Here is a 24,018-nt window from a genome sequence, read left to right on the forward strand (position 1 = left end):
GGGCCACGAGTCGCCCTCCCTGTAGGCACCATGTCTATTAATCTGCATTCAATGAAGGTACTCTTGGCAGCTTAGGATGCAAAGGGTCAGGGTACTAAAGCACACCGATGGCTTGCCCTGCAGACGATCTTCCACTAGAACACATCTAGGCACACACAGACACAGAAGCACCTTGGCAGTGATCCACCAGGGCTGCAAGGGTCTTCAGTCTTATTTTAGGATCATATGTCCAAACCAGGAGGCGCCGTAGTGTTAGGCTACTCTCGAGTCCCAAATTCACCCCCTGATCATCCTCTAGCTGTAGCTGAAAGACAACATGGAAAAGTTTAGGCACAAATTCTAAGTTAATTCTAAACAGTACAAAGTGAACACAAAGAAACTACACTTGTGATGAAACCAAAGGTCCCCTTTGAAAAAATGATAGTACTTTCAAGGACAGAGGGTCTTTAAATGATAGACAAGACCCTGAAAATTAACAATTAATGAGCTCTAGAATACAAAGAGACTTTATAGCCATTTGGACCTAACAAATCATATTATGAAACAAAATGCAATCATTAAAAGTATTGTATAAAGTAACTTAAAAAACTGTCTATGTGTTTTTAATTTTCTAACTCTTCAAATCAGGAAGAAATCAAAAAATTTTTAAACAGCTTACCTGGGAATGTAAAACAGAGAGCAGGCGGTAGTACTCCTTGAGCTCTTGGTGCAGAGCGGCACAGAAGCTCTGTGGGGAGCAGAGAGTCACCAAGGTGCCCCGCCCCTGCCCCCACCCCCACCCTGGCCCTGGAGAGGCCAGGGCCAGAGCAGAGGCAGCGAGCACACACTGGGGCAGTTCTACCTCAATGCTGCTTCTGCCAATGTCCTCACACAGTTCTGACCCCATAGTGAGCCCTTCCACATGTCAGGAAAGTGGTAGCCCTTAGTAAGACAGCGTGGACTTTGCAGCATGGCCTTCAAGAAGCTGAAGGGGCAGTCACTTCAAAGAGCCTTTGCTTTAGGCCATGTCCCCTCAGATTTTTAGCGTTGAAACCTAACTTTAAGTTTCTTAATTGGCAAAATTTAAAGAGTGGTAACTCAGTACTGACCCAGCTGTGCTCTGGCCTGCACTGCTCACTCCCCACCCACAGCTCTGAACCTCTGTCCCACTGATGGCTGGCAAGGGGCCACAGCAAGACGGCACTGTCAGCGCTGCAAGGAAGGCTCCCTGCACCCGCACACAATCTGCGAGCAGACCATGGGCACAAACTGCAGGCTACGACAGAGCACACCCTGGGGCAGTTCTACCTCCCACAGCGGCCCACCAGACACAGTCTGCAACAGATAAGAGCCTGTTCTCTTGAACACACAGGCTCCTTATATCCCTGCATATTTTAAAACAATTATAATCACACAAAATAGGGTTTATTTTGCTATATTTATGCTTTGTGGGTTGGGAACTGCTAAGAATACTTTCATGTCTGTAGCTCTAAAAACAAACATTAAAATACTGATTTTAAAAACACAAAACATTTCAAAAGAGACTTTCAAGATAAATGCTCCAGTTTGGGGAATCACAGACCTTAGGGTTAAGTCCTGGCTCCCAACTAAGGCCAGACCCCACTGTCCCAAGCCTGGGTGGCATCAGTTCCTTGGAGGCAAATGAGATCAGGAAGGAAGCACCGGATGCAGGGTGGGCACCGGGTGCTTACTGAACTGAGGGTCCATCTCCTTGGGCAATGTCCACAAAGGAAAAGTCATGTCATTTACTCAGGCCCAGAACTACATGGTACAAAACCCTGCCCTAGCTGTGGGAGCCACTCGGAATGATTCGCGCCTTCCATCCTGGAGTGAAGAGGCTTTGACCGTCACTACATCTCACAGTGACCCTGCACTGCCCTGGTCCCAAAGGTTGAGGACGCATCTTCAGACATAGGCGTGTCACCCCATGGATTGAGCTACGCTCACCTGTTCTTTTGTGATATTACCCCTCTGCCCTGCATGGGATAGAATGTTCCATGGAAACGCCCTTTGTGTGTCCCCTTCTCTTGCTCTGCCTTTGGGTGTGGCCTTCCTAGATGTTAACCTACTGACATCACGTAGCTAGACTCAGCCCCCTGAAACCTGACCCCTTGCCTCACTGAATGGCTTCTCCTCAATAAAAGGGTTCAGCACATGCTCTCTCTCTCTTTCTGCAGACCCTTAAGGTCAGAGGAGCCGTCACAAGACCCCAAAGAAAAAGGTATCTCTGTCTCCTGTGTGGTTATTTTGTGCAGCCCAGTTCCCCTGGAGTGACCCTGAGTGTTTTTGTAGCGAGGAAGGCGACACCTAGCACCTCAGGGCAGGCACACATACACACACCCAAAAGTTTAAGAAATAGAGAAAAAAATCCTGACCACAAGAAACCATCCAATCACCACCAGTCATGAAGAGTATGAACAGGATCACATAAGTTAACTGTGAAGCCCAGGAGTGCTTCAGCACCACATGTTCAGAGGGCAGCCTGCAGCCAGCTGAGGCCCCTTTGCCAGAGTCCTAAGGTTCCTGTGTGGGAGAGCCAGACACTTCTAGACTCAAAAGGGGTACTAACCACATAACAAGGACCCCCCAACTGGCACATAAGATCACCCTAACCAGAGCATCAACCATTCTTCTAACCAGATCAGTCACTACTTCTTGAGCACAGTCAATCTCGAGTACCAGCCATGCCACCCTGCCATGCTGCTCCTCACCACCTGTGCTACGGTGCCACTCTAGGCTTACAGTACACAGCCGCCTTGTGATTCTCTCAGTAAATTTTTGGAGGTAATACTGGTAATGATCACTACCCAAGAATCAAGTTATAGGCAAAATCTTTTCTGCTAAACCACTGAGAGTAGGAGGGCCTGTGGAAACATGCTCAAACTTGCTGCTTCCTGGGCCTGGGGCTGGGGCTGGGGCTAGGGCTCAGTGGTAGAGCGCTTGCCTAGCACGTGCGAGGCGCTGGGTTCGATCCTCAGCAGCACATAAAAATAAATAGACAAAATAAAGACATTGTGTCCAATTACAAGTAAGAAAACACTTGCTGCTTCCTGCCAGGTTCCTGTGGGCGGCAGGGGGAGGCAGCTGGTATTCCTCTGCAGAGTCCAACCATAGTCCCAGGTGGCACCATGGGCTCCCAGCACCAGAATCTGCAGCACGCAGACATGGACGCAGGTGCTGCCCAGAACAACTGCACGTCACGTCAGCCGTGTCCTGGGAGCTGCTGCTCAGCAGTGGCAGCAGCAACGGGGCAGGCCCTCCTCCCAGGCTCCCTGCTCGCAGGCCTACCACTTGTGGGCCCTTTACAGCAGCGGCTGGTCCTTCTGTGTACGCCTGGCATGCTTTCCACTCCCTGAGCACATGCACCCTGACTGATGCCATCACCGACCACCAGGGGGGCTGTCCTCGAAAAGGGTTCTCCTCGTAGCCATTTCCACAGTCAGACCTTAAGTAGATTTAAGCATTTTCAAAGCTAACAGTAATGAACATACCTGACCTACAAGTCCAAAGGAACGGTCCAGACTCCTCTGGTCAGTGTACTTTCTGATTTTATTATGTAACCATCCCAACTCAGCAAGTCTGACTGCCGTGTCCCTCAAAGATTTACTTAGGTTTGCCTGAAAAGGAAACACATCAGAAGTTAAAAATGAAGAACCAATACTGGAGTCTTCATTATCACTCTCCTCGACCACTTGTACTCTTAACAGTATGATTCTCAGGCTTCAGCATGTGAAAGCGAACAGTACTAACGCACCATCACAGAGGGCAAGGACAGCACAGGGCCAGCAGGGAACGGGGAGCCCTGGAGGGAGTATGAAGCTGTGGCGTCACCCTGTGCGGTGCCTGTCTGTGGCCATGACTGATCCTCTGAGAATCCTGTGTCAACGGCAAAGTGCCAAGCTGACCCTCTGTCCTTCAAGCACCTCTGACTGCACTGCTGCAGCCACATGGCCAACCCAAGGAAAGGAAGAAAGCACTGCCCAAAGCTGGAGCCGGATGGGACAGGGAAAAGGCCAGGGCCTCCCGGTGCGACCGGCCTGGTGCACCAATTCCATAAAGCCCCAGGAGCACCCTGGAAGGGAAACAGCTTACTATTTGGACTTATGACACTTTTTTTCTTTTTGAATATTTAAACTAGATCACTCATTACCGTACCTTTCCTTCCACTTTATAACAATTTTCAGTGTTGCTCATTTTGATATTTTTGCCATCTATGCCCTGGAAGACGTATAAAATGTCTCTCACGAGAGCTGCTTCAGTAATTTCCATAGCACCTGTAAAATGATTTTTTAAAGACAGTAATCACTAACAGACACATTTTAAGATGAAATAAATTTCATGACATGATTAGCTCTGGGTTACATATTTGCCACCAGGACATTTACAAACTCAATAAACAAGCTTAAGATGAAAAGGTGTGAGTTTAGGAAAAATAGGCCTTCTGAAAGGCAACAGAGCCCCTCTTCCATGAAGTGCCCACTTTAAAGGACAAAGCTCCATGTGACCAACAGGCCAGCAGCATAAGCCAACCAGAGGAGACAACCAACAGAGGTGACCTCTACCACGCAGGTCCCCTGCACAACACGCACTCCAGCCTGGGTCCTGCCAGACCACTGAAAAGTAGCTCTCAGTGCAAACAAGCCTCTGCTCGCCGTGACTCCTTTGAACAAACATAAGTCAAACTGGGGGACAGGGCCAAAATAAGGACAAGGAGGCAGAGGCACCCACAGTCCAAGATAACCGGTGCAGGAGAAAGAGGCCTAGAGACACAACCTGGGATCAGTGTTCCCAGAGCCAGCCCAACAGAGCACAGGGCGTGCGTCCAAGAGTGGGTGGGATGTGCTACGAATACCACCTGCAGCAAGCTGAGTTCAAGTCCTATCTGAACCGCACGCGGCTGCTACCCGGGCCACCTGTCAGTCCTCTCCAGCAGTAACTGCAGGTCAGTCTCTCTTCTCTCTGCTTCTGCCATCACGCTCTGTGCACATGAAGCTGCGCGGGGAGGGGGTGCAGGGGGAGGACGACACAGGACTGGGACCCCATGTCTTCCTTAGGAGGAAAAGGCCCTCTGCCTCAGCTCCGGTCCTGCCCAGTGAAGTCCAAGACAGAGACACAGGCACACGTCTGTGCGGCTTGTGTCCATGAGATGGGTGCCTCCCATCCACTTACTTCAACCCTCCACCCTGAGTCCACTGTGTCTCTCACAAGCAACACACAGTCTGAACAGGATTCTTTTAAAAACAACTCTCTCTTCAACCAAATGCTATGCATTCAATGCAGTTACCCCCAGGTCGGGGTTTAGAGTAGGCGGTCTCCACCCATCCCCTGCCCTTTCTTCTTTTGACCATCTCCTAATTCTCTTGGATTAATCAAGGAAACCTCGCAAGTCCACTTCCACTCTTGGCTTTGTCAAGAACACAGGCTAAAGGCACTGGCCAGGGGTCAGGAGTGGAAAGCAGCACTGACTAGGTCAAGACGCTGGCATACTAAGCACCAGCAACATGCCTGTGCAAGCTGCTGTTAAACAGCAGACCTCTTTGGGGCTGAGCCTACTGCAAAGGCCACAGGCTCCTGGACATCCTCACAGCTCCAAGGTAGTCCTTTCCCTGCCTTCTGTGCAACCTCAGAGGCAGCAGGCTGCAGACCAGAGGGGAAGCCCGCTCTATGTAGTGCCTCAAGAAGGACACTGATATTCCTTTCACCATCCAGCAAACTATCACCGAGTTTCTTCCACCCTCTAGGCACTGCACTAAGCACTGGCACTGTGACAGAGACAGACAACCTTCATGTATCTCAGACGTGGAGGTCCGAGTAGCCAGCCCAGGAGAAACAGAATGAGACAGGAAAAGAGCTCTGATGAGGCTTCCCAGGAGGGATAGCAGGATGAGAAAGGACTGTGACCACTGGCTGAGAAGCAGAGGGTTGCAGGACAAAAAAGGGGACATGAGGTGACACCCTAAGATGCTGGGCCCGATCAGGCACCTTCACGACACAAAGGAAAGACCCCTGGGAACAGAGGTGCTGAGGGAGGGAAGAGAGCTGCTAGACGCCTCACTCACCGCCCGTCTCTCCTTCTCTCCTCGACCTCGTCAGGTTGCGAGAAACAGCACTAGAGATACCCTTTGAGGGAGGGGTTTGCGAAGATGGCTGGTTTGCAGTTAAAGTCCATGCAAGACGTGACCCCAGCTGCTGTCGAAGGCAATCCCCGACTCCCAGAGTTTGATGAGACTGTCTAGAAAAAAGAAAGTAAGGTTTATATCTTGAAGTGACCATGCAACTCACCGAGGAGAAAAGCATCCCAGAAATTCCCTTTCAGTTGCTACACTGAATCACATTAACCCTTTTATGAGATGGGAGACCCCATGACTTCACCCAATCGAACATCACCACAACCAGTCCCAGCCCATGGACACTTGGACCCACCCCTGCACACACACCTTTCTTCCCCAACCACTTCTCTTTAAAACTACCTGAAACACATTACCCACGAATTACCACTTTGGAATTCTCAACCAATTTTACTTCAAGATCACCACCTTTCACTCACTCGACAGTTCCTGAGCAGAGGGGTTTAAACACCTGGAACCTGCCCATCTGCCTGCCCCAATCACCTCCCGCCCTCAAGGTGCTCCCTGGGAAAAGACCTTACAATTTCAATCAACTTGGAAGATGGGAAAATGCAGAAATGGAGGGCAAGCTGCAAAGGTCAAGGTAGCAAAGTGACTTGAGAACACTTCACAGCTGCTTCCTAGAAATCCAAGGACCTGACAGAAGTTTCCAACGACATGCACTCGGACACTCCCAACAAAAGTGCCCCTACCAGGGCTGCAAGACACGAGCAGCTCCGCTGCCCTTGATGGAGGTCCACAGCCCTGCAGGCTGCTCGAAGCAGACAGGGGAGGGCAGTCCCGGAACAGCTGTGCTTGATCCTGTCCTCAAGGGGGGAAGCCAACAACACTCACTCAGACTGTGTCTGTGAACACAGCTGCAGACTTAGCAGACTAATTCTAAAAGTTAGCTGTATGACTTTCTGAATCATCACAATAACCACTCCACATCCTGAGACACAAATGAGAGTGTCAGCTTACTCTCTGGGCCAGACCAGAACTTCAGATTCACTCTCTTGCGGGCTGTGTGTAGATGTGGAGCAAGCCCCTAGAGAACACTGCTCACGTGTGACCCATGTGCTGCATATGTTCCGTCTTCTGAATCCTTGGACATGACTTTTCATCTTACAAAACAATTTATGACTCTACTGTGCCCATGTGGGAAACGCCATATATCTGATATTAATTCCTGATCACTGTTCTAGAAAATTACCCACTTCTGACCATCTGTTTTACTGAGATTTCCAGAAATGAACAATAGCAAAAAGCAAAGCCATCTGATTACTTGCACAAGAAACAACCTTAAGACTGGATCTTAACAAAGCTCTTAAGGCACATTAAAGACACTGGTACCTTCCTCATTCTCAGTCATGAGCTCACACTCCCTCAAAACATAACCAGAGTGGATGGCATGTTCCACTCCAGAGGCTACCTCACAGCTGTGCAGCCCCGGGGGGCCAAGGTTCCCCGATCCTAGGCACTACCTTGGCCAGAACCATCTGCCTGAGGATAATTCAACGGTATTAATTATTGCTGAGTATTACTCATCACCAGCCCGACACAACTGGCCAGGGTGACGACCTGAAGACGCAGCCTATGGTGCAATATCAGGCTTGGTTGAAAGCCCGGGACACCTCCAGCTCTCCTACACCAGGAGAGTGTGCGTGCAAGCATGCTTTACCCTGGGAGGAGAGGCTGGGGCGCAGGTGCAGGGCCACTGAGGGCACACACGCTGATGCTGCTGATGCCACTGCTGCCCAGGCTGCCAGAGCTCTGTGCCGCCTGGGTGCCCCGGTCCTGGTAATTCAGGGGCAGGGACTGAGGCCTGGCGCAGTAGTAGGGAGTGGAATGAGCATCTCTCGGCAATGCCTGTGCAAACAACGAGGCATAGCTGGACACCTGAAACGGAAGTGCACTGAGATGAGGGGATGTGCGACCACAGATGGGTTCTCCCAAACCTGAAAGGGCATTGGCATGCCCCTTCCTCCATTGCTGAAATTAGATTTGAATTTCACATTTATTAAATAATTTAAGCAAGATGCTTTTTAATAGCCAGAACTAACAAAGCTTTACAAGTTTCTAAAGCCCCACAACCACCACAACGTCTGATGACCAAACACTTCAATCCCACTCCAGGCTGAGCAAAACGTGAGCCAGGCTGCAGTCTGGACCTCACTTGGTGAAGATCCCACAGTGCCCAGCGAGGCTTTAGAGAGACGTGCAGCCACCCCACCCCGTTCCTCAGCCTGGGCACTCTCACGTCTGCAGGACGAGTTTTTCTGGCCTGGACCAGGGCACTCTCACATACAGCACAGGCATGACGGAGCCGTGTGACAGCATGAAGCCCACTGGGACGTCAAGAGGAGTATGCCCAACACCTGAAGAAAGGCACAAGGAACCCCCCTGGGCCTTCCATGCATCTGTGCTGAAGTGGTAACTCACAAAGCCCAATCTTAAAACCACAACTTAAGCTCGCCACACACTGTTACAGGAGAAGAACATAATCCTAAAATAGAGCTTAAGGAAACTGCACACTGACTAAAAAGGCCCTTAAAAAAGAAACTGCCTGACCTCAATGGCCAAGCCAGCTCCCTGTTCTCTGCTATCTTCTCAGCTGTAGAGGCTGATTCCTTCCGAACCTGACAGACCGTCACAACACCAGGGCCACTCACCTTGTTTGCCTGCCTGCGCGGGTCTTCACTGAGGTTCAGCAAGAGGTAGAGTATTGACCATTTATTTTTCAAAACTCCCTGTTAAGAAAAAAATTAATACTAAAAGAACTATTTCATATAATTTTCAGTTTCATTTTCCTCTCTCCTAAATATATTTCCAAAATAGAAAAGCATTTTAAAATTCCCCTGGTGACATCACTCTGTACTCATTTCACATGTCATCAGTACAGCTACCATCAGAAACTGGAGATAATGTTCCCAAATCACATCCTTGGGTCCATGTTAACCATGTTAACAAACTCCAAAGTTCCCAATAAGAACGAATCTTGACATTACCCTACTTCTGAATAGCAGTATTGTCTCCTCTGAAAAAATCTGAAGAACCTCCCAAACAGTGATCATAGGACAAATGCCATCGATACGCGTTGTTTTTTCTTTATTAACGTCTCGCTTAGGTCTGAAGTGTGAGAAGCCTCGGGAGCATGCGGACCTTGTGCGCAGCACCTGGCTGCTAGGATCACTGGCCCCGTGTCCGCACAAGGGCTGGCCCTTGGGCCCCGTTCTTCTCTAGTCCTGCTCCACTCATCCTGATCCTCAACCCCGTTGGCAGCCAAACCTCAACCTGCTTCACCTCAAATGTGCACAGCACCTCCTCTGTTCCAGAGCCTCACGTCTGGACACACAGGCTAGACACAGACACCTTCATCTACGGGACCCACTGCCAGACCATGCAGACTCTTTGTTATATAAAACATTCCCGAAAGTTTATTTGAAGAATAAGCTCATCCCAGGTATTAAAATTACTAACTTATAAAACTGATTTACATAAACATTTTCCAGAAACTGAACCAATTCCCCAGTTGAGCAACAAGAAAAAGAAAGAGCCCCAGCCCTGATGGAGTCTCAGCCTGTGTTACAGCAAGCAGGCGGGTTACACAACAGCACCCAGGGCTCTCAAAAAGGCGGCCACACAGGAAAGACAGGAAGGTAGTCAGAGTGCAAGCTGGAAGGGGTGAAGAGTTCTGAGCAGGACACAGGAGCCTGCGGAGGCCTCCTATAGGGAGCACACCCTGCTTCACGGAGAGGTGCACAAGGTGCTAGAGGCAGCAGGAAGACCGCAGCCACCTGGGAACACACTACCCCCTGAAGGGCACCTGACCTGGGGCTCAGGGGCTTGCTCAGGCCAACACTAGCACTCAGGCCACCTCTCCCCCAGATCCCACTTCTCTAAAGATTCCGGAGCAGTCAGACAATAGCAGCAGTTGCCATTTAGAGGTGGTCCACAGGAGGCAGGTCCTTCACCTACAACACCTCCTGCCACAACAGAATGTACTCACTTCATTCCACAAATGAGAGAAACACAGACAGCAAGCCCACATAATCCACCTACATCACAATGCTGCATGCCAGGATTCAAACCAAGGTCTGCCCGACTCCAAAAGAGGATGACTTGAGAGGAACAGCCCACAAGCCTCGGGAGTCAAGATGGCAGTAGCCTAACAGTTAGCACACACCAGAGAGGGGACACAAAAGAGAAAGCGCAGGGATGCCCAGAGGCACAACTAGGAACCTTGCCCGGCTCCGTTCTGAGGATGCCTGCTGCAAGTCCCAGTGGCCTTTCCTAAGAAACGTCTGACTGAAGGTGCCAGTGGGGCATGGCCATAGGAAAGCTCCTCCTCTGCAACGAAGGGCAGGTCCAGACGCCCGCTCTCAGAAAGAGGGGTTCGTGAACAGAGGGGAAAAGCACAGTGCAGGAGGGGGTGTTGGGACTGAATGCAGGGTGCTGCACTAAGCTGCACCCAGCTCTTTGTATTTTGAGGCAGGTCTCACTAAGTTTCCAGGCTGGCCTGGACTTGCAACCCTCCTGCCTCAGCCCCCCCACCCCCCGGGGCTACTGGGACTGCAGGCATGTGCCACTGCACCCGTGAATGACAGCTTCAACAGAGAAGAGCAGGTGTCAAACAGCCAGGGTCAGCTGCTGAGGAGCACCTAATGAGCACCTGATGTATACGGAGTAAGACAGTAACTAGGAAACAGGAGCAGGAAGACAGCCAAGCCACGGGCCAGGAAGCTTGGCACAGCCTCCATCCTCCCCACTCTGGCTGGGGCCTCAGCCACCTCCAGCTGGAGCCAGAGGGCAGAAAGCAAGGGACCTGGTGGTGCAAACATAAACAGTCGTAGCTCTAGAAGGATGTTTTAAACTACCCCTGCCACCGCGGACTCCAGAATCCAAGAGGCCTCGATTCAGGCATCAAGCTTCAGATTTTAAATGAGATGTGTCAGACACCACGAGATCTGGGAACACCAGAGCAGCTGCCCCACCAGAACCAGCATGGCTGGCGCAGCATCCTGCGGGGCAGCGCCCACCCCCACCGAGGCCTCCTCCTGCCTGGTCCCAGCTGCAGTGTGCTTCTATTCCCCAAGCAAGCCACTCCCCTGTCTTCAGCCCTTCCTTGCCAGTCACACCTATACCCACTCAGGGTCCCACGTCCCCACACCACACCTGGAACCTCCTTCATCTAGAGCTAAAAAACCACCACAGCAAGCTGTACCTTAGACTCTCCTTCCATGGCAGGCACAGCAAATGCAGAAGAGGGTCCCACACGGAGAAGACAGGACAGAAAAAAATACCAACATTTGTACTTTGGAGCCAGATATTTTTAGAAAAAAGATGGGATGGCTACTTTGCACTTGAATGACTAGTGTTATGCTACCATCTTCAGGTATTTTTTATGTTTCAGCCACACAATGTAAAAAAAAAAAAATCACCCAAGTTAGTTTTCTGGGCTAGCCCTAGGAAGGCAGTCACCATTTCAGAATATTGATGCTCAGAAAGAAACAAACATCGAATCCAAACAAAATTCTGGGAAACAACTATTTTACTTTTTAATTTATCCTCATTAGTTATACAACACAGTAGATTGCATATACACAATGGAATATTACTCAGCCTTAAAGAAAAATGAAATTATGGTATTTGCCAGTAACGGATGGAGCTGGAGAATATCATGCTAAGCGAGATAAGACAATCCCAAAAACCAAAGGTAGAATGTTTTCTCGAATATGTGGATGCTCACTTACAATGGGAGGGGAGGGTGGTAAAGAGACTTTGAATTAGACAGAAGGGAGTGAAGGTAGGGGAGGGGGTATGGGAAGGACAGTAGAATGAATCCGATGTTATTACCCTAGGTACATATATGACTACACAATCAGTGTGAATCTACACCATGTGCAACCAGAAAAAGGAGAAATTATACTCCACTTATGTATAATATGTCAAAATGCATTCTACTGTCATGTGTAACTAACGGAAAACCACCACTTTAAATCACAAAGTTCCTGAACATGTTTTCTTCCAATGGCCTACATCAACAGACACACAGGTTTCACAGGATGAGATCCTCCAGGTGGGGATCCCAGCAAGGCTAAGCATCTCAGGAACGTGATACCTGATAGTACATCTTTCTAACACCCAACACCAAGAAGTAATTTTTTACAAAAAAAAAAAAAAAAGATTTAAGAAAAACAAATAATATCACTGCTAGAAACAATCTGTCTAGAAATGCATGTACAAAAATATTTCCTATTTCTCACTTTGTAAATGTTATCAAAGATGAAAGAGTACACTTAAAACCGTGAATCCAAGTAAAATGATCTGAATTAAGGAATGAGAACACTCTCCCACCCTACTGTCTCGCTGTTTATCCTGAACAAACCAAGTGCTAAGGGCACAACCAGCCTCTCTGAGATACCCTCTTGGAATTAAAATGCTCACACAGCACATACATTTAGGCTTGTCTTAGGACACAATATATGTAGAGAGATGAAGATTCAAAAATAAGAGTTTAGTTACTAGTCACATTATGCCAAACTTCACAATTTGTCGTTTCAACTTCACATTTGTGAAACAAAGCATTAAACTTCTCTGAACTCACTTTTTGTTCTACAAAAGGACAGAGAAAGCTAGTGAACTCAGTTCCTTTATAGTCAGAAATCTGACCTATAATTTTTTTTCCCTGCAGGTCTGGAAATTGAACCCAGGGCCTTTTGCATAGTAGGAGAGAGTTCTACCACTGAGCTACATCCAGTCCTCTCATTCAATCATCTTACTGGCAAAGTCTTTCATAAAAATATCAGGTTAGGGGCTGAGGATGTGGCTCAAGTGATAGCGCGCTTTCCTGACATGCGTGAGGTACTGGGTTCGATTCTCAGCATCACATTAAAAATAAAAATAAAAAAATAAAGATATTGTGTCCACCTAAAACTAAAAAATAAACATTTATATATATATATATATATATATATATATATATATCAGATGAGAGAAACCATTAATTTTCAAGAGTCAGTACCCAATCACAAAACATTCAAAATTTTTTAAATTATTCCCTATAAAGGTACAAATTAGGACACAATAAAGCGCATCCGAGGTGAGCTTTTACTGCTGTGTGGACCAGCATGCCTAGTCAGAGTGTCATTAAGACTATGACACAACCCTAGAGCCTCTGAGTCCTTTTCAGTCCAGCTCCATTCATCTTCATAAGCAACTTCACATGAAACCCAGCTAAAATTCACTCAGGGGGTGTTAGAAAGGGGCTAGGGCTCAGCAGTAGAGCACTTGCCTAGCACATGCAAGGCCCTGGGTTCGTCCTCAGCAACAAATAAAAATAAATAAAATAAAGGTATTGTGTCTAACTACAGATAAGAAATAAATATTTAAAAAAATACAGGGAACATTATTACAATTAAGTCATTAGTGATCATAGAAAAGCTTGCTGTGATACCACCAAAATGTCCAAGTGTTTCCGTCCACTAGGAAGGCCTCCCCACTCATGGGCTGACTCTCACCATGTCTGCCACACCTGCCAACGCAGCTTCTTCCCACGTGCGCGTACCTGGGAATGAAGTTTCCTGTGGAGCTCTGAAAACAATGCAGCGTCTGCCTCTCTCCTTTGCCGAATAACTGAAAAGAGAGGAAAGAAATCAGGCATGTTCATCACACACCAAAACCCACTATTTCATCTATGCTAAAACAACACAAAGGAGTGATACTTTAGCTCTGACAAACTCTCTGATACTTATAAAACATGGAAAATATTAGGCTGGAGTCAAAGCATTGATGTGAAAATTGCTAAACAGAAACAGTGGGATCATTTATAGTCTATTTACTTACAAATATTAATTAACAGTGAGGCAAACATCAACTTAACTAGTTAATAATACCTACCTGAAAAGAAGGATGGAAAGTAAAAATACCTTGGAATCCTAAATTCTAAGAACAATAAAGTACAACATTCATGACAAGTTTACCTGACTTAAAAACTACCCTTACAAAACATTTTGTTAAGATACACAGCAATATTTCATCATTTTAGAGTAAAATACAATAGTCAATTTTTAAAATAAAAATCAAAACAGCTTGTTAATTTTCATATTAATAAATGAATCTAGATATTCAGTTACACCCATAAATCATGTGAAAGGAGGGACACCAAGCAACAAGTCCCCCACGTTTTGTCCCGGAAGAGAAAAGCCATGGGTTGGCTGTGGTTCCAAAACTCAGATCATGTTGGTTTCAAAAGCCAGCATGTAACACTTAAAAAAAAAAAATACTTACGTTCTTTCTTGATTTTCTCAGCTACCAGAAATTCATCTCTTTCAACAGTTGGGGCAAAGTTGCTGCCAATAACTCGCACAGCAAACTGGAACTGTTGGGCTACATCAGCTGAAACAGAAGCCAAAGGGTGCAAATTATTGCCGCAGTCTGGCTGAGCACAAATAACCAGGAGGTCACAAGCCACTTGTAGATTCAAGCAGGAACGAACTTTATTCCCGAACCCCCGAAAACTCCACTCGAACTCCGTGAGACTCAACGGGAACTCAATGGGAACTCCGCAAGAACTCAAAAGTAGCGGGCACCTGAGGCAGCAGGAGCCGCCCCTTCTGGCAAAATGCCAGGCACCACCTTGACCTGGCTGTGGCTCTCAACATCTCCCCCCTTTTGTTTAATTAAACAACAAGTATGTGGCTTAGGGACTGTGCCTGTTAGGCTGTCCAACTACATATGGTCCTTATCCATCATCGGATGAGCTGACCTCAGACGTCAGCCTCCTGTCTTAGGTTGGTACCATTGCAATTGGATCTTACCCGTCATTGACTACCAGCCCAGCATTTAGCCATACTTGTGGATAGTGGTTTTTACACAAACACCATAAACAACCTGCTACAAGCAGAAAGCGGAGGATACAAAATGCCACAACACCAAGCCAATTGATGGTGTTGTGTACCACCGATGTACCACCGATGTGGTACCACCGATGACACCATCAGCAAAGATACCCGGCACTACAATTCACTGCACCAACACATAGTTCACAATGCATACAAGTGATACATAGTCCAGGCAAGTTTTGCAAGCAGTTCAAAGTTGAGGAATCCATTAATATGTCCATTTCCTCCCAAAGTAAATCGACTCCTTGATTGAGCATCACTTGTTGAGTTATTATTCACTGATGTATCAGTTTATACAGTTTGTTGTGATAGCTATCACAGAAGCTATAGTTTAGTTTTAAGTCACGCTCTATCTTTGTGTTCACCGGCACTGGGATGAAGATAGGAATTCTGGCAATGATGGCTAAGAAAAAATTATGTAACATTCTGGCAGGCACTAAAAAAAGCAATTTTCTAAACAATTTAGTATCCTGAATACAATTGGATATAATGAAAAGGAAATGTGAAAGTAAACAAACAGAACTGTTAACCACATTTTAAAACAGTACTCAACAGCTGTTTACCCAATTTAAATTAAACCGTTTAAATCAGTGAATAAAAAAAAATATTTGGATCCATTTTTTCATGAGCGCTCCTCATATGATATATGGACATATGCACATACACACATACAACACATAACACAATACATACAACACATAACATAATAGTAAAGGCCTTGTAGATTTTCACAGGTGAAATCTCCATTGCAATGTTTAAAAACTCCACAGTCAAAATATAAAACTGATCAGAAAAACATTAACCTAGGTCTGTATGAGCTCAAAAAACAAAATAAAACTTCATGATGTGGAAAAGGGTAATAATAAAATAGATATTGAAAAAAGCATCCTGGTTACCACCTGGGTTTGACTCTTTTTTTGATATCCCATCCTTCTTCCTGTAACTTGCATATGGGTCTGAAGGTATTCCCACAAGCAAGCCCCAAGGTTTCTTACATCTGAAATAGGCCTTAATGGTGTTCATTATTCATTAGCCTCCTGCTGTGGGAAAACCACTGTCGCAGATGTAAGAATAGCCAAACAAGAGTTCTGGATATCAGCTGTTATGGATTTGAGCCAAAAAATCTTCTTTTTGGTCTGTAGAAATCGCTTAGGTTAGTCTCTCTGGAATCCAAATCGGCTGCTGTTCTCCCTGTGGAAACACAAACAGACCCCCGACTCCAGACAATCACTGGGTCAGGACCTTTCCATTGTCCTGTTAGAATATCCTCCCAAAGTACCTTAGGCTTATGTACATTTTTTGGACACATATGCCTTTCTGCAGCACTAAGCCCTGATGAATCCAAATTTAAAAAGTTTAGAGTAAAAAGGGTTATTTTAAGCTTATCTTTGGGGGATATATACCCCTTTCGAATTCCCTCTTTTTGCTTTAATAAGTACATTTTAATAGTTTGATGAGCTCTTTCAACTATGCCTTGTCCCTGTGGATTGTATGAGTAATGCCAAATGATGAGCAAAATTGTTTAAAAGAGGTAGAAGTATAGCCAGGACCATTATCTGTTTTTAACTGTTTTGGAACGCCCACAGTGGCAACATTTTGTAAGCAATGAGCTATAACGTCTTTAGTTTTTTCTCCGGCATGAAGGGAGCCCATCAAAAATCCAGAAGAAGTATCAACTGTAACATGCAAATATTTTAATTTTCCAAATTCTGGCAAGTGTGTGACGTCCATCTGCCAAATATGGTTAGGTATCAGTCCTCTAGGATTGACTCCAAGATTAATTATCACACAATTTTGATATTGTTTTATTATTTGTCTAGCTTGTTCCTTGGTTATTTTAAAACGCTTTTGTAGAGTATTAGCATTGACATGGAACCTTTTATGAAAATTTGTAGCTTCTTCTAGAGTAGAAAAAATATGTATGTCACGTGTAGTTTTATCTGCTAAATTATTGCCCAAACTAAGGGCTCCAGGCAATCCTGTATGTGCCCTGATATGTCCTATAAAGAATGGATCTTTTCAGTCCCAGATTAGACTTTGTATAGTGGAAAACAAAGAGAAAACAGTAGAGGAAGGGGAAATCCTACCAGCATCTTCAAGGGATACTATAGCATTAACTATATACTGACTATCAGAAAATAAATTAATACAGAATCTTTAAACATCACAAAAGCTTATAATACTGCATTAAGCTCTACCTTTTGAGCTGATTGTTTGGGTACTAAAAATGAAAAAGTTTGATCAGGGGTAACTACTGCTGCTGTACTATTATTTGACCCATCAGTGAATATATTTGGGGCATTCATGATAGGGGCTTTTCTTGTCATTTTTGGAAAAACTACAGGATGTGAAGACCAAAAAGACAACAAAGGGTTAGATGGTAAGTGGTTATCAAATGAAACATTAGATTTACACATGATTATTGCTCAAGTATTATTGCTCATCAATTTGATCCATAGTATATGGAGTAATAATTTTATTGGGAGAAATTCCAAACACTCCCTTTGCTGCTTTTATTCCTTTGAGTATTAATTGTCCTACAGCCTCAGGATACCTAGTAAGAATAGTGTTAGGAGAATAAGATAAATGTATCCACAATAATGGACCTTCTTGCCAAAATACTCCTGTAGGAATATTTTTTGTTGGTAGTACAATAAATAATAAAGGCAAACTTATATCAATCCTATCCAAATGCATATTTTCCATATATGATTCAATGATTTTTAATGCCTTTCTTGCTTCAGGCGTTAACATGCGGGGTGAATTTGGATCTGATGGACCTTTTAGGATATCAAATAAACGTCCCAACTCTCCTGTTGGTATGCCTAGATAAGGCCTTATCCAATTTATGTCTCCTAATAACTATTGAAAATTTTTAAGTGATTTGAGTTGATCTACTCGTATTTGAATTTTTGGTGGACGGACCATGGTTGAGGATAATAGAACTCCTAAATAATTAATTAGAAATTTTAATTGTACTTTATCCATTGCTATCTCTAGATTATAAGTTTCTAATAAGTTTGTAAGTGGGGGATAACATTCTAGCAATGTGTTTTTATCTTTGTGTGCTAATAGTACATCATCCATATAATGAAATATTTGTAGTTCAGGATTTTGATTTCTAAGTGGCTGGATTGCTTTGTTAACATATATTTGACACATAGTTGGGCTGTTAGCCATCCCTTGAGGGAGTACTTTCCATACATATCTGTGATCAGGACCTTCATGATTTAGTGCAGGGATAGTAAATTCAAAACGTGGACTATCCTCAGGATGAATTGGAATTGAAAGAAAAAGCAATCTTTAATATCTATAGCTAAAACATACCAGGTTTTTGGCAAAGCAGACAATTGAGGAATCCCCGACTGAGCAGGTCCCATAATAACCATCTCATTATTAATGCCTCTTAAATCTGGCAATAATCTCCATTTTCCAGATTTCTTTTTGATGACAAAAATGCGAGTATTATGGGGAGATATGGAAGGTTGTATATGTCCTTCCGCTAATTGTTGTTTGACCAGGGCATGGGCTGCTTGTATCTTTTCTTTAGTCAGGCTACTGAGGAACCCATACTGGTCTTTCTGATTTCCAAATAATTTTTATTGTCTCAGTGACCCCTCCTGAAAACCCAATCCATGTCTGTCTATTTCTTGATCTATCTGTATTGGTGCCACTAAATACTTTTGTCCTTTTTCTCCTAAACTCTTTCCTTTCCTAAAACCTTGTCTAGCCATATCAGTGGGCACATTTGGATTGATGTTATTTGTTAATGTCAAACCTAACTGATCTAGGACATCTCGTCCCCATAAATTTATGGGAAGATGGTCCAATACATATGGCTGTATAGTTCCTTCACATCCTTCAGGATCCTTCTAATCCAATACCATTGCACTTCTATGGGGATTATTCGTCACTCCTAGGCCTCGAAGCGTTTGAGTGGCTTGTTGTAATGGCCAATATTTTGGCCATTCTTGACAAGAGATGATGCTAAGGTCTGCACCTGTATCAAGTAGCCCATTAAATTCATGTCCTTGAATATTTAGTTTTAGCATTGGGCAAGAATCTAAATTTAAAGAAAGCACAGCTCAATCTACACCTGTGGAGCCTAATCCCCTGGAACCTCTTTCTATAGTACGACTGGAAAATTTATCATGTAGGCTGGGTATATTAATAACTGTGCTATTCTATCTCCTGGTGAAATTACTGATATACCCCTTGGAGAACTGGCTATGATTTTTATTTCACCTTCATAATCGGGATCAATTACCCCAGGACTTATCGTAAGTTCTTTTAGAGTAGAAGAACTGCGTCCTAATAATAAGCCTACTGTTCCATGGGGAAGAGGTCCTTTTACTCCTGTGGGAATGATTTGAACTCCCATCTCTGGAGTTAGTACTGCTCTGGCGGAGGCACAGATGTCCAACCCTGTGCTCCTTCTGGTTTGTCCAACGAGGGATCTAATGGATAATGTGTCCTGGGCACTACCCTGATAGTGTTGCTGGGTTCCTCCAATGCCCTGTATATTAGTGGTCGTGGGCCCCGGAGCATTGGGCCCCCCTGTCAGTTTTTTGGCAATGGAGTCCAATGTTTCCCTCCACGATATCATGGGTAAACACCTGGTCCTTGTCCGTTTTTTGACAACGGAATACCCTCTACAGTAGTCTGAGAATGGCATTCATTAGCCCAATGTCTCCCTCTTCGGCATCATGGGCAAATACCCAGTATTCTACCCCTTTGATCATACAGTTTTTGTCAAACCCGCCTCCTACGGAGCAACTCCTTCTAAAATGTCCTGTTTGTCCACAATTGTAGCATGTTTTTGGCCTGGCACCTAAAGCCTGTTGTACTGCAGCTGCCAAGGCTTGCCCCTGTTCATTAATGTCTCTACATAATTTAATATATGTGTTTAAATCTCCATGTTTCCATGGTCTAATGGCCTCCCTGCACCATCTATTTGCTTGTTCGTAGGCTAGTTGTTTTATTAATGGCATCGCTTGTTCTACATCCCCAAGGATTCTAGTAGCTGTTTGTATAAGCCTACCTACAAATTCAGCGTAAGGTTTGTTAGCTCCTTGTATTACCTTAGATAATTGACCTTGTAAATCTCCATGCCCCTATAATGTTTTCCCTGCCCTGTGGCTGAAGCGATTTGTGAGTATATGGCAGGATCATATCCAATTTGTTGCAGCTGACCCTCATAAGGTTCCTCTCCTAACAACATATCTAGATTTCTCTGAGGATAACCGGCTGCTGCATTTCGCCTAGCCGTCTCCGTGCAAAATTCCTGATTGGCAACCTTCCATAACAGGTATTGTCCTCCATTTAGCACAGCTTTGCACATACTAGTCCAATCTGCTGGCCTCATGTTCAAGTTGGCAATGGATTCGACCATACTTACAGTGAAGGATGCTTGAGGACCATAGGTTGTTACAGCCTCTTTCAGCTGCTTCACTATTTTGAAATCTAAAGCATGGTGAAGTCGCTGCCCTCCTGTCTCCTCAAATACAGGGCATGCTAATCTATGAGGTCCTATCTTAGGATCCCATCTATCAACCACGGGGGTTGAGGGCCACTCAGCATATGTTGTCTCCATAGGTGGAGCTGTTGGTTGGACACCCATGCCCTCTGGTGATAGAAAGGTGTTATAGCATCCTCCCATTGTAACTTGTCCCCTGATAGCCTTTCCTCCTCTAAACTCTCTTCCCCTGTCTGACTAACTCAAGAGACTTCCTCTTTTACTTGATCTAATATGTCTTCTCCTTGACTAAGCAAACAAGATTGTACCAACGTCCATAACGGTAATGTGCCAACTGGCAGAGTTCCTGGGCTTTCCTTTTCTATCCTTTTTAAATCTTCACCATGTTGGTTCCAAAAATAACAGCCCCTCTTTAATGAACCATGGGCTACACATTTGTATCATCTTAACGTATGCCCTAATTGTTCTTGATTTTACTGAGATGCCTCCTTCCTCTAGTAATTTACTTAACACCCTTTTGGTTTGGTTTTTACTAATTTTTAATTTCATATTTCTGCTATAAAGATAATGCAACCCAACAAGATAACGCAAAACAAAATGAAACAAAAAGGGAACAAAAATTCGTTGTATCAATTTTCCTATTTTCTTGAAATGTATTTTCTGGTCTATCTCTATCTCTTCCTCAGAGCCGAACAACTTCAAACCTTGAGCCTCCCATTTTTCTCAGTTTGCCTGAGAAAGTTCTAGGGACAGGCAGCTTGAAACAAAAACAAAACAAATCAAAACAAGAACACATTGTTTTTTGAAATGGCCACCCATTCTCTCACCCTGCCCTCAGGGGCGAGTAGTTTCACTTACCCCCATGTTTCAGGCATTCCCGTACAGGCCACCAAATGCTGCAGTCTGGCTGGGCACAAATAACCGGGAGGTCACGAGTCACTTGTAGATTCAAGCAGGAAGGAACTTTATCCCCAAACCCCCGCGAACTCCACTCGAACTCCACGAGAACTCAACAGGAACTCCACAAGAACTCAAAAGTAGCGGGCACCCAGGGCAGCAGGAGCCGCCCCTTCTGGCAAAATGCCGGGCACCATCTTGACCTGGCCGTGGCTCTCAACAATTATGACTAATAGGCCACGTTTCAGTCACCCAGCCTTGAGGTCAAGAAAGCACACTAGGTGCACAAGTCTACCTTCCACCTTCCCCAAGATCTTAGCTGAGAAGACAGAAAAGCTACTAAATTATAATGAAATGAATGAATGAATAAACCAGAGTTTCATCAAAAAGAGGGGAGAGACAGCAGCAGACCAGAGAGTCAGAAAAATTCTAGATTAAAAAATAAACTGGATCGATCATCACACGAAAAAGTAGCAGAAAAAGCCACAGTCCAGATACAGGACCTGGGAAGCAAGTCTGAGAAGGCCTCTGAGCAGCGCCCAGGTGGCACACAGAGAAAGCCAGCTCACCCACCAACAGTCAGCCGTTTGTATCAACACCCCTAGACAAAGATGGCGCTGGCCTCCACCACCTTCAGAAATACCACTAATCTGAGAATAAGGCAATTATTTAAAAAGGCATAGACCACAAGGGCAAAGAAATGTGGCAGAAATGAAGTCCAAGACTGTTCACAAACTGTGAAGAGGTGCATGACTGACAAGAAGGCAGCAGAAGTCAAATGCAAGGTCAGCCAGGACTGGGAACAGATGCCAAGAAGAAACACAGTGCCCTCCACAGTGCCAGGGAGGCTCCGAAGGGGCAGGAGCTTGTTGTCCTCTCAAGATGGCCACCACAGGGCAGACGGAGCGGCTAGCAGGGCAGAGGTTGGCAAACCAACACCATCATGCCCCACCCACCACAGTCCCTCAGAGTGCTGTGACAAAGCTGTGCCCCTACTAGACCTACATGACCAAGCATCCCGGGAGCCTGAGTGAAGGAAGGACACAGCAGAGGGGACTCATTAGATCTAGATGTCACCTATAAGAAACCACCCAGAACATAATAAAGGCAGTTAAAAATAAAAGGACAAGAAAAGGCAGATCGCTCAAACTCTGTTCAGAACAAATATGAACCAGGTAGGAACCAATAGGCAAAGCAAACTAGACCCAGAAAGTTCATCAGGACACAGGAGGACACTGCACAGCAATAAAAAGCCAATTCACTAGGACAACATCTTCAAGGTACACACTCCTACCAGGGAGTGGGAGGGAGCATAAGACGCAGGAGGCACATGCAACAGAGGAGACAGAGAAGCACATTCTCAAATATGCTTGGAGAGACTGGGGCCTGCCTCAGGATGGAGCAAACAGGGGAGAGGAAACCCACTGCTCTAACAACCACGCAGAGCAGCAGGGACTCAGAGCAATGCCTCTGACAAGGACACAGTACACTGCTCTTCTGTGTGCACGGGAAGGATCTGTCAGCACAGACCAAATTAGGGATCACAAAACCACCTTTAGAACACCAAATAACTAGATATTATTCAAAGCAAAATCTGCAACACTAACAGAATTAAACTAGAAATGAATAACATGGTATATGAAAAATCTCCAAGTATCTGGAGGTCAATTAGCACATGAAATATGGGCCAAAATGAAAGCCTCAAAGGAAATCAGAAAATTCACAGAAAATGAAAATACAATGTATCACAAAATGTTCTAAACATATAATACTACAGCACTTAGAGGGAGATTTACAACATGAAAGAATAAGGAAGACATAAAAGAGAGATCTCAAATCAACGACCTCAGTTTACACAATAAAATCCAGAAAAAAGGACAAACTAAACTCAATGTATGCATTAGGTAATACTAAAATTTAGAGCAAAACCAAACAAATTTAAAACAAACGTAGAAGGAAAAAAAATAACAAATCCAAAAGTTGGGTTCTTTATAAAAAAGAAAGAAAAAATAAGATAGGATTGATAAACCTCTACCAGAATGACCAAGAAAAACAAGAAGCAAATACAAAAACAAAAGAGGGGAAGGAATATTGGCACTGATCCCACAGAAACTCAAGAGGTAATGAGGGCTAAATCATTTATGAAGATACTGACCCTCAAGAAGGCAAAGCACAACTCTCTCCACTGGGGGGGGGGGGGGGGGGGTGCAGGCTGAACCTAAGACTTTCTTCCAAAGGGCTCAGGACAGAAGGCGGGAGGGACTGTAAGGAGGAAGCATGCCCAGCCCAGCGATCAAGGCTGACACCAACATGCTCAGGCCCTCTGACAGTCTCCCCTACTAGATGAAGTACCACAAATGTACTTCATCTCTGTGGGCTTTCTCCCAAAAATACATGACCCAGTCAGCCCAGGAGAAAAATATCAGACAAACCAGAACTGAGGCATTCTATGCAATGACCTTGACCTTCAAAACTGTCAGAATCAGCTGGGCACTGTGGCTCAAGCCTGTAATTCAAGCAATTCAGCAGGCTGAGGAGGAGGATCACAAGTTCAAAGTCAGCCTCAACAAAATCCAGCCACTAAGCAACTCCACAAGACCTTGTCTCTAAATAAAACAATAAAAAATAGGGCAGG

The 24,018-nt window shown here is 45.1% G+C and overlaps 1 protein-coding gene across 1 annotated transcript in view; it reads right to left on the reverse strand.

The window, feature by feature from the left end:
* Tubgcp3 (tubulin gamma complex component 3) overlaps positions 1-24,018 on the reverse strand; it is a 72,141-nt gene that overhangs the window by 42,539 nt on the left and 5,584 nt on the right. The window contains exons 2-10 of the mRNA XM_076872040.2: positions 14,397-14,504; positions 13,675-13,742; positions 8,780-8,857; positions 7,789-8,006; positions 6,060-6,232; positions 4,156-4,274; positions 3,492-3,617; positions 659-727; positions 172-304 (exon numbers count right to left, since the gene is read on the reverse strand). Coding sequence (XP_076728155.1) covers positions 172-304; positions 659-727; positions 3,492-3,617; positions 4,156-4,274; positions 6,060-6,232; positions 7,789-8,006; positions 8,780-8,857; positions 13,675-13,742; positions 14,397-14,504 — 1,092 coding nt within the window. The remainder of the gene's footprint in view (positions 1-171; positions 305-658; positions 728-3,491; positions 3,618-4,155; positions 4,275-6,059; positions 6,233-7,788; positions 8,007-8,779; positions 8,858-13,674; positions 13,743-14,396; positions 14,505-24,018) is intronic.

Source organism: Callospermophilus lateralis, chromosome 12 (assembly GCF_048772815.1).
Source record: "Callospermophilus lateralis isolate mCalLat2 chromosome 12, mCalLat2.hap1, whole genome shotgun sequence".
NCBI lineage: Eukaryota > Metazoa > Chordata > Mammalia > Rodentia > Sciuridae > Callospermophilus > Callospermophilus lateralis.